Source organism: Anomalospiza imberbis, chromosome 26, assembly GCF_031753505.1.
Source record: "Anomalospiza imberbis isolate Cuckoo-Finch-1a 21T00152 chromosome 26, ASM3175350v1, whole genome shotgun sequence".
Classification (NCBI taxonomy): Eukaryota; Metazoa; Chordata; class Aves; order Passeriformes; family Viduidae; genus Anomalospiza; species Anomalospiza imberbis.
The window spans coordinates 1056011-1069821 of record NC_089706.1 but is presented as its reverse complement, the minus strand read 5'-3'; the positions used below and the strand labels follow the sequence as shown (position 1 = coordinate 1069821).

Genomic DNA, 13811 nt, shown 5'->3' with positions numbered 1-13811 from the left:
CCGGGTTTGATTGAGCTCCTCTCACTCCTGCCTTAAAAATAGCCAAATTCCTTCTTCTGTCGAGAGTTGCGAAAATCTTTGGCCCCAGTTTTGCTGATGCTTACATAATGCCTGTGCCCACAGCCCTGCCAGGGTGGGCTGGGCTGCCTGGGGGGAGCGGGAGCCAAGGCAGAAGAAGGGGCTCCTGCAGCCTTGGGGCCATCAAATCACACAGGACTGATCGAGTTGGAGCTTTCGGACACTGAAAAAACCCAGCTGCCTCGCTGACACGCAGACAATTAATGCTCCTGAACTACAGAGCCACTTCTCCTCAGCACCAGCAACACTTCTCCTGAGAGCCTCAGCCCTTCCCTCTGGAAGGGAGAAAGCAGAGAAGATTTTCTGCATGTGCAGGGGTTGTTGGTGTGGGCTGTGTGACAGACTCAGGGACAAAATGGGAATTTTTAAATCAGGGGGCGTCGGTGGCCCCACATTTGTCAAACATTGCCATTAACCCCTCACCTGCTGTTTGATCAGCCCTGGGTGCACCCCACGTCTCACCAGTGAAGCAGCAATGTGACCAACTCCATGTCAATATTTTATTTTTTGTGTTTTTTTCCCTGATAGGAACTGTTAATTGAATTTGTCTGTGAAAAGTGAGGCAGCTCACACTGGGCAGTGGCTGAGAAGAGCCATGGTCCCCTCACTGTGGCTGTGCTGGTCCCCCCACCACAGAACCCATGGTGAATTTGGGGACAGGACGCAAAAACTGGGATTTTGGGGAGATTAACTCTGCCAGCACCCGCCAGACCCAGTGCTATTCCCACCCTGGAACCCCACAAAGCTCCTGCAATGCCACCCATCTCAATCTCCATCTCCATCATCTCCATCCAGCTCTTCCCGAGCCTTGCTCGGCCCGTGTGCAGAAACGGGCTTTGTTTGCTCCACCGAGAAATTAATTCCTGCTTTAAACCCTGTCAGAACCACTTCTCTTTTCCCCTCTGAGTTTTTGAAACCAGGTGATGTGGGAAGGGAACCTGAAAGCTCCTAATAACCACCCTTAAACCGAGTGGTTCAAGAGCTCCTAGTGCCTGGAAGCAAAGTTTCTTTATTCCTCTCTCCCCCGGACTGGGCTGTGCAACTGTTGCTTCTGTGCTTTGTGGGAGTGAAATCAAATGTCAAATATTCTGCTTTGGAAGGAGTTGGCAGCGAGACATGAAAGGCTCAGGGAGAGCTCAAAAAAAGAGGGAGGAAAAAACTGGAGCAAAGCACAGACAGGGCTGGGACAGGAGCCAGGGGATGGGGAAGGGCTGTGCCTGCAGCCACAGCTCCAGATCTGAGCAGGGAGAGGCTCTTTTCCCTGCATTTCTGCACAAAGCTGGTCCTGGCTGCTGCCTGCACAGAAGGGAGCTGGGCTCTGTGCCGAGGAGCTCCCTCCATCCTTTGGGAAGCATCCCCACAGCCCCAGGGCTGCACCCAGAGCCTGTCCCAGGGCTGTCCCCATGCCCAGACCCTGTCCCAGGGCTGCACCCAGCCCCAGCCCCAGGGCTGTCCCTAGACCTCTCCTGGGGCTGCACCCAGATCCAGACCCCGTCCTGGGGGCACCCAGACCCTGTCCCAGGGCTGCACCCAGACCCCTCCCAGGGCTGTCCCCATGCCCAGACCCCATCCCAGGGCTGTCCCCAGACCCCGTCCCAGGGCTGTCCCCAGACCCCTCCCAGGGCTGTCCCCATGCCCAGACCCCATCCCAGAGGTGTCCCCAGACCCCGTCCCAGAGCTGTCCCCAGACCCCGTCCCAGAGCTGTCCCCATGCCCAGACCCCATCCCAGAGGTGTCCCCAGACCCCATCCCAGGGCTATCCCCAGACCCCTCCCAGGGCTGTCCCCAGACCCCTCCCAGGGCTGTCCCCATGCCCAGACCCCATCCCAGAGCTGTCCCCAGACCCCATCCCAGAGCTGTCCCCCGACCCCATCCCAGAGCTGTCCCCACACCCCGTCCCAGAGCTGTCCCCAGACCCATCCCAGAGCGGTCCCCAGACCCCATCCCAGAGCTGTCCCCAGACCCCATCCCAGAGCTGTCCCCACGCCCAGAGGGGCTCAGGACGAGCCAGCAGCTCCGTTGGGGGGCACCTTCCCCAGGTGAAGGGCACAGCCCCAGCCGTGCCTCGAGGGCCGTGTGTGACACAGGCACTGGCCTGGCTGTGTCTCAGACACCAAACCCCAGCTCCGGACAATCCTCCCCCCACGCTAGCTGCAGCACAGCCCTGCTAGGAGCAGCTGCTCTCTGTGGCATTCTGCCGTGGCAAATTTCGGTTTGCTCTCCATTTCCAGCCTTCTCAGGCCGTTTTTTGCTGTGTGCTCTCAGTCCTTCTGAGGGCACCTCCCACCATTTACAGCCTGAGCCCCCTGGAGCTACTGCACCTCCCTCCTCCTCTTGCTTCTGACCCTTTTCAATCATCAGCCTCCTTTATAGAGAACCAGGGAAAAATATATTCTTGGCTGCCCTTTGCTGACCTATCACATTGCAGGAGGGGGGCACTGGGGTCACAGGAGCTGACAGGATCCATATGCATCAGGTGCTGGGATTTTGGGACCCAGAGCACGCATTGCTGCAAGGGCAACAGGCAAATCCTGTGGCAAATCCTGCAAGGAATGAGAGGCAACAGCCCCCAGCTCCTGGAGTCTCCCCAAGGCAGAGCCGTGGCTGGAAATGGAATTAATGTTCCAGGAATATTCTATTATTTGCTAATTCTCTTCACATCTTTTTGTTTCACAATTAAGCAAATTAGTGCTTTGATGAATATTAAGACACTGTTGCCTCATAAAAGATGAGTTAGAGGCATTCCCCCTGGACCTTGCTCCTAATGAAAACAGTTCCTCAACTGTTTGAGATCCACACGGGGTCCTTTCCTCCCTGCTGGGAGCATGGGCAGCACGTGCTCCTGCACAAAGTGACCAAGCATTTGAATAGAATAATTCAATTGCAAAGTTTGCACAGATCCTCATTACTGCCATATAATCCCAGCCCAAGCTGCGATGGGATGTGAAATTTGTGGCTGTTCATGCAAGTGTCTGTCCCTGAGTGGCTCTAATAAGCACAAAATGCTTTCCCCAGCCTCAGGGATTCACTCACTCGAGGCTTTCAGCAGGGGGAAGAATTTGCCCTCTTCTAAAACATTCCTTCCCTGCTTTCAAATGACTTTATAACCAAGGAAAGGATTTCCCAATTTTTTCTTTTCTTGCTGTAGGTCAGAAAAGCAGTTCTGCTGTCTCTGGGAGGAGCTGGGAGCTCCCAGCGCAAGGTACAGGGAGAGCTGTTCTCTACCTCCATCAGAACATCCCTGAGCACACCAACGCCTCCCTGCAGCACCTCAGGGCAGCTGGGAGGGAGGACAGCTGGAAAGCTGTCATTGACCTGGGCTTCAGTCCACACAGAACAGTTTAACAGCACCCAGACACCTCCAGGGGCAGCCCCTCCCCTGCCTGCAGCACCCACAAGGCACCAGGCCTATTGTCTGAGCCCCTAGGTGTGAGGAACAGCCAGGAAAACGCTCAGCAGAGCCAGTGAGCCCCAAAATCTAAGTGCTGGGGGCTCTGTGGGGTTCTCTGCCTCTGAGAAGAACAGAAGGCCCCAGATTATTGACATCACTCAGGCTCCCCCAGCACCAACCTCTCGGGGACTGCCAGCCATCAATTCCCATCGTAATCACTTGGGTTGTGCTTTTTTGGGGTGGGCACCACCCCAAAAAAGAGCAGAGCTGGCACAGAGCAGGGGCAGGTTAATGGGGCTTGGCCACCCCTCGGTGCAGCAGCAGCACTCGCTGGCAGCCCCTTCAAACACGCTGGGAAATAACTGAGCAGACAAAGAAACAGAGAGAAAGCGAGGCACCACCAATTCAGCATTTCAGGAAGAATTTGTTCATAGAAAGGGCGCTCAGGCCTTGGCGGGGGCTGCCCAGGGAGGCCTGGAGTGCCCATCCCTGGAGGTGTCCCAGGAATGCTGGAGGTGGCATTCAGGGCTCTGAGCTGGGGACAAGGTGGGGATGGGGCACAGGATGGAGTCGATGACCCTGGAGGGATTTTCCAGCCTCGGGGATTCTGGGGTTCTGTGCTCAAGGATGCTCCCAGACAGACCCTGCACGAGCTCTGCAACCGCTGCGGCTCAGGGCCGGGGCAGGAACGGCTCCGAGCCCCAAACCAGCTCAGTTCCCATCACTTCCAGCCAGGAACAAGCAGGTTCAGCTCTCCCCCAAGCACTGATGCCAATCTCTGCTCAGGGGCAGAAAAACCCGAGCTCCTCCTGGCCCTGCAAGTGTTGTCTCCATCCCAGCACGTGGGGCTGAGCTCCAGAGCACACTGGTGAGGGAGAGGAGCTGGAATCCCGCGGGCAGGGCGGGGAGCAGGCACTCACCTGGCGCTCTGACATGACGTACAGGTACTTGTGGTCGGTGGAGAAGGCCATGTCCCGCAGCACAGGGCTCCCGTCCTTGAACACCGGCACCACCTCGTACTGGATCCCGCCCTGGGGCGGCCCGTCTGCCCGGATCTGCAGGAGAGAACACGCACGGCTCAGAGGCCACCTCCCAGCATCAAACTCCGGCTTTGTTTTGGGGGTGGTGGGGTGAGGCGGGGAGGAGGAGGTAGGAAAAGGAATGAATTCAAAAATCTCAGCTCCAAACTGCAGACAGAGCGGAGGCAGTGTGTGGGAGCAGGAGTTGGAGCAAATGTTCCGTCTCCACTGCAGCCAGTGTGATTTTGGCAATCCAGGAGAAATAATGAGTTTTGTGGTTGCAAGGCGAGCGCAGAGACCGCCAGTGAGCTATGACTGACCATCCAGGGGGAAGGAAAATTGTAAACTTTTAAGATTCTCTCTAAAACGAACCTGAAAGGAGACCACAAAACTCTACAGCCAACAGCAAAGCCAAGACACTGCAGAGGTATTTTTTAATTCTCTAGACACCTATTGAATGACACTTGGATAATCTCCATCACCTCTTCCTGCCACGGAATCCTCCTGGAGCATCATTCCCTCTTAAAACCTGGAGATGCTGCTGCCGCTTTCCTGTCTGCAGGATTCAGTGAGGCAAGGCCAGCCCAGCCCGTTGTGCCGAGCGAGCAGAGCTCTGGCACAGCACCACACGGTCTCTCCATCCCTCCAAGCATCCCTCCATGCCTCCAAAACACCTCCCTGCTCCCGCAGGAAAACCTGCTCAGGCTGTGACAAGCCCCATCCCTGCCAGCAGCCGCTTCTCTTCCCAAAGTTAATAATTGATGGCCTCGGGGGCTGTGCGCGGGGAGGGGAGCGGGATAAACAAACTCTTCACACTGTCTTTCCCACCAGGACTTGCGTGTTTGGAGAGGCGCGGGATGGGAACGCGGCGTGTGCGGGGCTGGGAGAGCCACGGGCCCGCAGCGACAGCGCTGCTGGGCCGGGGAGCCGGGATGAGCGGGGAACTAGCAGGAATGTACCGGGAATGTGACGGGAACTGCCAGGAATGTGCCGGGAATGTGCCGGGAATGTGCCAGGAACTGCCAGGAATGTGCCGGGAATGTGCCGGAAACTGCCGGGAATGTGCCGGGATGTGCTGGGAATTGCCGGGAATGTGCTGGGAATGTGCCAGGAATTGCCGGGAATTGCTGGGAATGTGCCGGGACTTGCAGGGAATGAGCTGGGAATTGCCGGGAATGTGCCGGGACTTGCAGGGAATGAGCCGGGAATTGCCGGGAATGTGCTGGGAATTGCTGGGAATGTGCCGGGACTTGCAGGGAATGAGCCGGGAATTGCCGGGAATGTGCTGGGAATTGCTGGGAATGTGCGGGGACTTGCAGGGAATGAGCCGGGAATTGCCGGGAATGTGCCGGGACTTGCAGGGAATGAGCCGGGAATTGCCGGGAATGTGCCGGGACTTGCAGGGAATGAGCCGGGAATTGCCGGGAATGTGCCGGGACTTGCAGGGAATGAGCCGGGAATTGCTGGGAATGTGCTGGAAATTGCTGGGAATTGCCGGGAATGTGCCGGGATGTGCTGGGAATTGCCGGGAATTGCCGGGAATGTCCTGGGATATGTCGGGAATGAGGCAGGAATTGCCGGGAATGTGCCAGGAATTGCCGGGAATGTGCCAGGAATTGCCGGGAATTGCCGGGATGCGCCTGCTGCCCATCCAGGGGAGGGAACGCGGCCCGGGGCCACCCCCGTATCGCAGAGATGCCACGGGCTGTGCTGCCCCGGCCCGTCCTGCTGCCCCATTATTCCCTGTCTGGCTGCATAACGGAGCCAAAGGCAGGAAAACCCCAAGGCCAAACCTTCGGAAGAGGCAGGAGGAGCACAGAAAGGGCTGGCTCTTTTTTCTGGTGCACGTCCCCGGCAGCTAGGAGAGCAGGTTGTTAAGCATCTTATGATTTAGCTGAGAAATGAGCCACCCCAGCTGGAAATCCCGGGGGATCTTCACGCTCAGAGAGCAGAGTCGCTCCCTGCACCCTCTCGGAATAAATCCTCCCCTTGGAAGGAGCCCCGGTGCCTCCTGCCCTGCACAGACACGTTGGGTACACACAAACACATTCATTTTCTGGATTTCTCTCCTTTTCCCTTTACCTCCTGAGTGTTCAGTGCTGTAAAAGAACATCAGGTGGGGATGTGAGTGGTCTGCTGAGCACCCAGAGTCAGGCACAGGAGCCTCTGGCAGGATTAAGCTGCCAGCCCAAGCCTGCCTCGAAAGCCCTGAATTTTCAGAAAGCAAAATCCCCCAAAAGGCAGAAGGTCAAATCCTGCTTTAATTGAACCTGTGAGAATTAGGATCGTCACAGCCCCCGTGAAATGCCAAGAATTAGAGGCAGATTCACACCAGTATGAGCCCAGTGCCTTACTGGCTGCTGCCACCTGAGTCACCCACGCTGCTCTGGGAGCCACCAGCCTGCAGCAGGGACAGAGGGACAAAAATCACCTGAGGAATAAACAGCAGGAACGCTGGGCTGTCAGGGATCCACAGCCACCACCAGGCAAACGCCTGATTAATGGGCAGACGGGAATGAGAGCTCCGGACATGAAGGATCAGCAGCCTTTGTGAAAAACAACTGTTTTCCAGCGTTCCCCCAGGGCACCAGCACTCGTTAAACTGAGCTTCCTTCTAGTAATGAGGTCAGACAGGGCTAATAAAGAGAGATACCACCGGACAAGGCCGGTGCAGACCAATTCCAACTGGGAATTGCAGCTCTGGGCTGGAGACAGCGCCCGATGGCTCCAGCCTGGCTGAGGCCTTGGAGCTGCGCCTGGAATGGGAGCCTGGAATGGCCTTGGTGCCTGGAACGGGAGTTTTGGGGCACAGCACGGGGTGCTGGGCACTGCCTGTGCCCACAGGGGCCAGGGAGCAGCCCTGGGGCTCTCAGGGACTCTGTCACCCTGAGTGGTCCCGGGCACAGGACAAGGGGACAGCAGAGCCCGCTGCCCCCCTCCCTGGGTGGGTGTTGAACCCCCAGAGCCCCCTGCCCACAGCCCAGGCCGAGGGGCACCCACGGACACCAGGATGCTCCACTGCATCTCTTGCTCAGGGCTGGGTTTCCATGGCAACAAATGATGATGTCAGAGAAGAGCGATGATTTCTGCGGACGAGGAAGAAGAAAAGGATCATCTCACCCAGCAGGAAGCTTCTTGTTGACGTTTGGAGAGGGAAATAATTCCTCTGCTTCACGTATGGGTGCCCTACCGGGGCCTGACAGCTCCTGAGCTGTCCCTGGAGCAGGGGTGGGACCAACCCTCACCTCGGGCTCATCCTGAATCCAGGGCTGGTCCTGGCACGGCCATGGGGGAGAGGGGAGCACAGGGACGGGGCTGGGCTCCAGCGGTCCCGCCTGGCTCTGTCCCCTCCCTCTCCTGACAGGGTGAGGGGCGTGGGAAGGGTTCAGGAGAGGGGCTCAGGGGAAGCAGGGTGGGCATGGGTGGAGCACAGGTGTGGGGAGAGGCACCTCAGCGAGCTGGAAACAGGGATCAGAGGGACAGCAGAGCCCAGGAGGACACAGCGCGGGCTGCCACACTCGGACGGGAGCCCGAGGAGCTGCCTGGGCCAGACCCAGCCCCTTCCCTCCTGCTGGGTGTTTACGAATCTCTCCTGAGAAGTGCCTAACGACATAATCTGCAAATCCAAACTCATCCCTGCTCGCAGGGCCATGGGCAGCCCCTCGTGGAGGAGCAGGATGTGCTGGGTGCGGGGAGCTCACACTGAGCTCTCTAATACCCCCACAATGCAGATGCAGGCTAAGCTGGGCTTTATCACCAGAGATTAGCAAAATACCCCATTGTGGCACCGTGTAGGAGCCACTCAAGGATCTAATCTGACATGAAGCTCCAGTACACCTCGTGTAGGAAAGTTCTCCTCAGGTGTCGAGCCCAGCCAGTGCCAGTGCTGGGATCTCTCTGCCTTCCCTCCCAGTCCCTCCCAGCAGGCTCCCATTAGAAGACATCGAATCTCTTTGCAGGAACTTTCCATGATTAAATTACCTGTCTGTTTTCATTAGGGGTGTTTCCAGCAGGCTGACTCAGGATGGAATTCCTGATGCCAGAAAAAACAGCTGAATAAGTCCATGCATGAGGGGACTGATTCCCCAGCCTGGACCCTGCAGCAAGGCCACCCATTAACTCCTCGAGAGCTGCAGCTTCTCCCCACCTCTGCAGGTGCCTGATGGCTCCCAAAGCACTTTGTGCTTCCAAAACAGCCAGGGAGGCAATGGAGGGGCTGGAAAGAGCCAGGAAAAGAGCCAGGGAAAGAGCCAGGGAGGCAATGGAGGGGCTCCTGAGAGGATTCCCAGGGCCAGGAGCAGCAGGCACCACCTGAACTTGTTGATTTTTGTAAAGGCAGTGAAGTGAAAAGCTGGGCCTGCCTGAAACTCCTGGTCCTGCAACCTCTGACCCCCACAGCAACCTCCAGGAGGGGAGAATCCAGGACTGGAACTGCAAATTATTACCCAAAAAGTTTTCAAGAGCCCTTCAGGCCCTCTGTGAAATTTTGGGAGTAAAGAACCCCCCAGACTCCCCGCTGACATCTGGGCTGGACCCATTTCAGGTCATTACCAAACCCAGAGGGGTGTGGGGGTTTCTGAGGATCATTCAGCCAGTCCACCCCACACCGTGGGGTGTGAATTTACTGATGCAGCTGTGCCAGGGCCCCAGGCCCCCAGCAGGATCCCTCACCATGTCCCCATCCAGGGGAGAAGCCCAGCCAGGCAGGAACAGCAGGAATGGGACTGGGCTCCACGTGGGGAGTCTCCCCTCGGAATTCAAGTGAAACAGGAATCCCATTAGGTATCTTTCCTTTAAATCATGGATGTGTCTGTGAGAAAGCTAATGACAAACCTTACATGCACATTCCATTCAAATCAGCATATCCAATGAACGTCATTACCTGCGGGCTCCCTCTTCTCCCAGTCTCTTTCTCTCCTGTCACATTTTCTTTATGCATTTCTCCCAAATTAGGACGGAATGGTTCTGTCACAGTGGGCATCACCTTTGTCTTTGCCCCAAAGCCTCGATGGATGGGTTCCCTGCAGGAGCTCACGGCACTGTCAGGCTGGGAGCAGAGCAGCTCCTGAGACCAAGTCTGCTCCCCAAGGGAGGAGAAAATCCATCCTCTCCCGAGTCACACTGTCCGACTGAACATTAAACACTCTCACTAATCACTGCTGGGGCTGCCCTTGCAAAACCCTGGGGAGAAAGTCTGCACAAAGTCTGCATTTCAGGCCCTGGTGGCATTGTTCCAACACTCCCCCAGCTCCCCCTGCCCCCCAGGAGGGCCACACAGGTCCCCTCTCACCTGGAACCTGCCTTTCCCAATGGATGAAATTGCCCTCGGCTCAGACAATTCCTCCCTTGCAGGCTCTGCAGACTCTCCTGGCTGTGCAGCTGGGCCTGGGCTTATTCCTTGGTAAAGGGGAGGGCAGAGGGGAGCAGTGTGGGCAGGTAATGTGGGCAGCACCTGAGCAGGGGCAGGAGGGGGCTCCAGCCTCTGCCCAGCCTCCCTGCCCCACACTGTGCACCCACAGTGCTGGATCTGCCAGGAGAAGAGATTCCATGAGCATTTCCTCCATCAACACAGCCCTTCCCAACCCCACGAGGAAAGAGATCAGGGGAAGGATCCCTTGCTGCCTTTCTGCAGGGTTCTGGAGGGGAAGCAGCAGCTCAGACATCCTGACAGGACAAACCCTTAAGAGAAACTGTCACTGGAGAGGTTCTTTCCTCCTCCAGGCCTTTATTTCCCTCTCCCACCCTTCTGCTCCCTCCACCCTTGTGCAGAGCTGCTCCTGCAGGATGAGGCAGGGAGGATGGCACAGAGGCACCATGCAGAGCCTAATCAGCAGCCCCATGTCTTTAATTTATTACTGCATGAGAGGCTCATTTAGAACAAAGCTGCCAGTTCAGGAGATCATTCCTTGAAAAGACTTTTTATTTGAAAAGCTGTCAGCTCATACCTTGTCACAGCCCTACTTGCAGCAGCAGAACTTTAATAACATGCCACCTCATGCAAATGAGCTGCTAATTAATTAAGTAGTATTCTTCCGGGGCTGGGTTCATTAGAATGAAATTTGGGCTGGCGAGGCTGGATTGCTTTGGATGGTGCTTTAAATCAGCAGCATTGTCTTTTCCTGGAGTCCCAGCTCTCCCTCCCATCCAGAGGGAAGCTCCTTCCCATTCTGTGCCCCCAGGAAGGCTCTGCACACCCTGGTGCTGGAACCAGCTCTGCAAGGCACAGAGCAGCCCTAAATCAGCTAAACCAGCAGTGAGATGTAGAAAATGATGTATGAGGCGCCCAAAAGATTTTCTTCTCTAGTACTGAGGAAATCCAGTGCAGGAGAGGGCTCAGTACAAAAGCAGCAGGTAAAGGCTGTTAATCTGGGGGGCCCCAGGGACCAGGGAATGCTGAGCAGGAGCAGAGCTCCTTTCCTTTGGAGCACTTGTTGCAGAGAGACAATTGCTGGGGGTCCAGGGCCAGCAGCCCTGCACCTTCCAGCAGCATCAAACACAACCCTCAAAGGGTGGAACACTCAGGATCCTGGGGCTTTCCTGCCCAGAAGGAGGAGAGCTTAGGGCACAAACCCTGTCCTCTCTAATCTGTCCCCAGTGCAGAGCCCCAGGGAGCAGGGACATCCTTTCCCTCTGTTCATCCTTTCCCTTCTCCCTTGCCCCTCCTATTTGGTTTTTGGAGCGGTGTCTTGGTGCTCCTCCAGCTTTGCTACCAGCCCTGCACTGCTCCAGGCTTTCCACTGTAGCACCCATCAAGGAAACCATCAAAGGGGTGAGGTTTGGCCTCCCAGAGGCAGGAATGAGGGGAGTGGTGCTGTGCCACGGGCTCTGCAGCTGACCCCTCTGCAGCTGACACCCCTGCCCACTGACCCCTCTGCTGCTGACCCCTCTGCACACTGACCCCTCTGCAGCTGACCCCTCTGCACACTGACCCCCCTGCACACTGACCCCCCTGCACACTGACCCCTCTGCTGCTGACACCCCTGCACACTGACCCCCCTGCACACTGACCCCCCTGCACACTGACCCCTCTGCAGCTGACCCCTCTGCACACTGACCCCTCTGCTGCTGACCCCTCTGCACACTGACCCCTCTGCTGCTGACCCCTCTGCTGCTGACCCCTCTGCAGCTGACCCCTCTGCTGCTGACCCCTCTGCAGCTGACCCCTCTGCAGCTGACACCCCTGCACACTGACCCCTCTGCTGCTGACCCCCCTGCACACTGACCCCTCTGCTGCTGACCCCTCTGCACACTGACCCCTCTGCAGCTGACCCCTCTGCAGCTGACACCCCTGCACACTGACCCCTCTGCTGCTGACCCCTCTGCAGCTGACCCCTCTGCTGCTGACCCCTCTGCAGCTGACACCCCTGCACACTGACCCCTCTGCTGCTGACCCCTCTGCACACTGACCCCTCTGCAGCTGACCCCTCTGCTGCTGACCCCCCTGCCCACTGACCCCTCTGCTGCTGACCCCTCTGCAGCTGACACCCCTGCACACTGACCCCTCTGCTGCTGACCCCTCTGCAGGTGCCCCCTTTGCTGCTGACCCCTCTGCTGCTCCGCAGCCTCTGCTCCCCCTGCCTCAGCCCTGCTGCTCCCTCTCTGTGCAGCTCCGATCCAGCTCCTGCCCTGCCAGCTGGGAAGCAGATGAAAGCCCAGGTGAGGAAAGGGTGGGACAGCTCCAGGAGCAGGCAGAGAGGGGTTTTTATTCCTACAGCATCCTGCTCTCCGTGGCCCTGGCAGCCTGGAGCAGCACTGCAGCGTTAGCTGGGTGAACACACCCCAGGCTGCCCCTCAGCCCTCTGGGTGCCACAAACCCCGGGTCATTCCCTGCCTTTTCCCACTCTTTACCCTCATTCTCCCCTTTTACCTGAGCCAGAGCTGGGCTCGGTGTTAGCAGTGACCCAAAGGGACACATGAGCCAGGACAGAAACTCACAACTGCCTGGCTTTGCCTGCAGGACACACTTAGGGATGGAGGGAGGTGTGAGAGGCATTTGGGAGTGACAAACAGCCCAAGTGAAGGAAAACAGGGCCAGGTGCTGAGCCTCAGCCTCTGTGAGGGACAGAAAACACGAGAGCAAGCCCAGAGCTGGTGTTATTCTGGTGTTATTTAGGGCGAGGGAGGCACCAGGTATCTGCTTGTCACAAACCATTTGCAGCTCTTGTCCAAAGCCCCAGAACAGCCCTGCATCTGTGTTATCTGTCCACACCTCACCTGTGCCCTTCCAGCTGAATAATCCTGCACAGCTCCGTGCCAGGCTCTCTGTGTCCCCAGGAACATCCTCCTCCAGCTCTGCATTTCACAGCTGAAGGGATTGGTCTTGCTTAGTTTGCTTTGTTGACCTTGAGTGGCCATGTAAAATGGCATCAAAAGCCACTTAGACAAGACTGTCTAATGTGAAGTTTACTCTAAACGAGCTTCAGTGAGTCGTGATTCTCCCCAAGGAGGAAAAAACTAAATGACTGTCAAAAATTGCCACACAAAAACCCTGTTTCTCCAAAGCCACGGCTTCCAGCTGATCAGGTGGGAGCCACAGAGTTCCTCAGGAAATATTATTCTCTTTCATTTTTGAAAACATCATGTAAGTAATATGTTTCAAATGGCTTCGATTTCCTGCCTAGCACCTCCCGGGGATGCTGGAACATGAGCCAAACTCGGAGCTGCCGAAGGCCAAAACCCAGAAGGAAATAAGAGAATCCAAATTTTATTGTCTTTGGGGTTTATAAACCTGTGGATAAATCCTGCCTGGTGGTTCTGCACTGCTCCAGGTCAGGCAGGAGCGATCAGGTGAGCAAGGAGGCCGTGCATATTTTTGGTTTCATTGTGCATGCAGAGCCAGTCATGTGTTACTGATCAGATCTAACCTTGCTCGGGCAGAGGATGTGAGAAAATTACTGAGCTCTCAGCTTAGCTCAGATCCCAGGAAATGAGTCTCTCCCATGTCCTGCTGCTCCCCCAGGCCGCTCCTGCCCAGCAGGACGCAGGGCTGCAGGTGGCAATGGGCATTTTTTGGTTAGGAATTGGGGCAGAGCCTCACAAAGGGCTCAGTCTCTGTCTCCTGCCCGGCCCTGACCCGCACAGAGGCTGGAGCAGGTGCAGCCCTGCAGGGAGGTCGTGTGAGGACAGAGAGCCCCGGGCAAGCTGGCACTGCCCCGGGGCTCCCTCCAGCCCTCCCCTGCCCTGCAGCCTGCTTGGGCTCTGGCAAACTCCCAGCAGGGACTGGCTCCGTGTTTGGGGCTGCTTCATCACCCCTGGGCACGCAGGAGCTGCAGCAATGTGTCTCCTGCAGGAAGGCACCAGGCAGGACCAGCAGGGCTGGCTGG

The 13811-nt window shown here is 57.0% G+C and overlaps 1 protein-coding gene across 1 annotated transcript in view; it reads right to left on the bottom strand.

The window, feature by feature from the left end:
• PLXNA2 (plexin A2) overlaps positions 1-13811 on the bottom strand; it is a 142747-nt gene that overhangs the window by 78120 nt on the left and 50816 nt on the right. The window contains exon 4 of the mRNA XM_068173520.1: positions 4390-4524. Within this exon, the coding sequence (XP_068029621.1) occupies positions 4390-4524 (135 nt within the window). The remainder of the gene's footprint in view (positions 1-4389; positions 4525-13811) is intronic.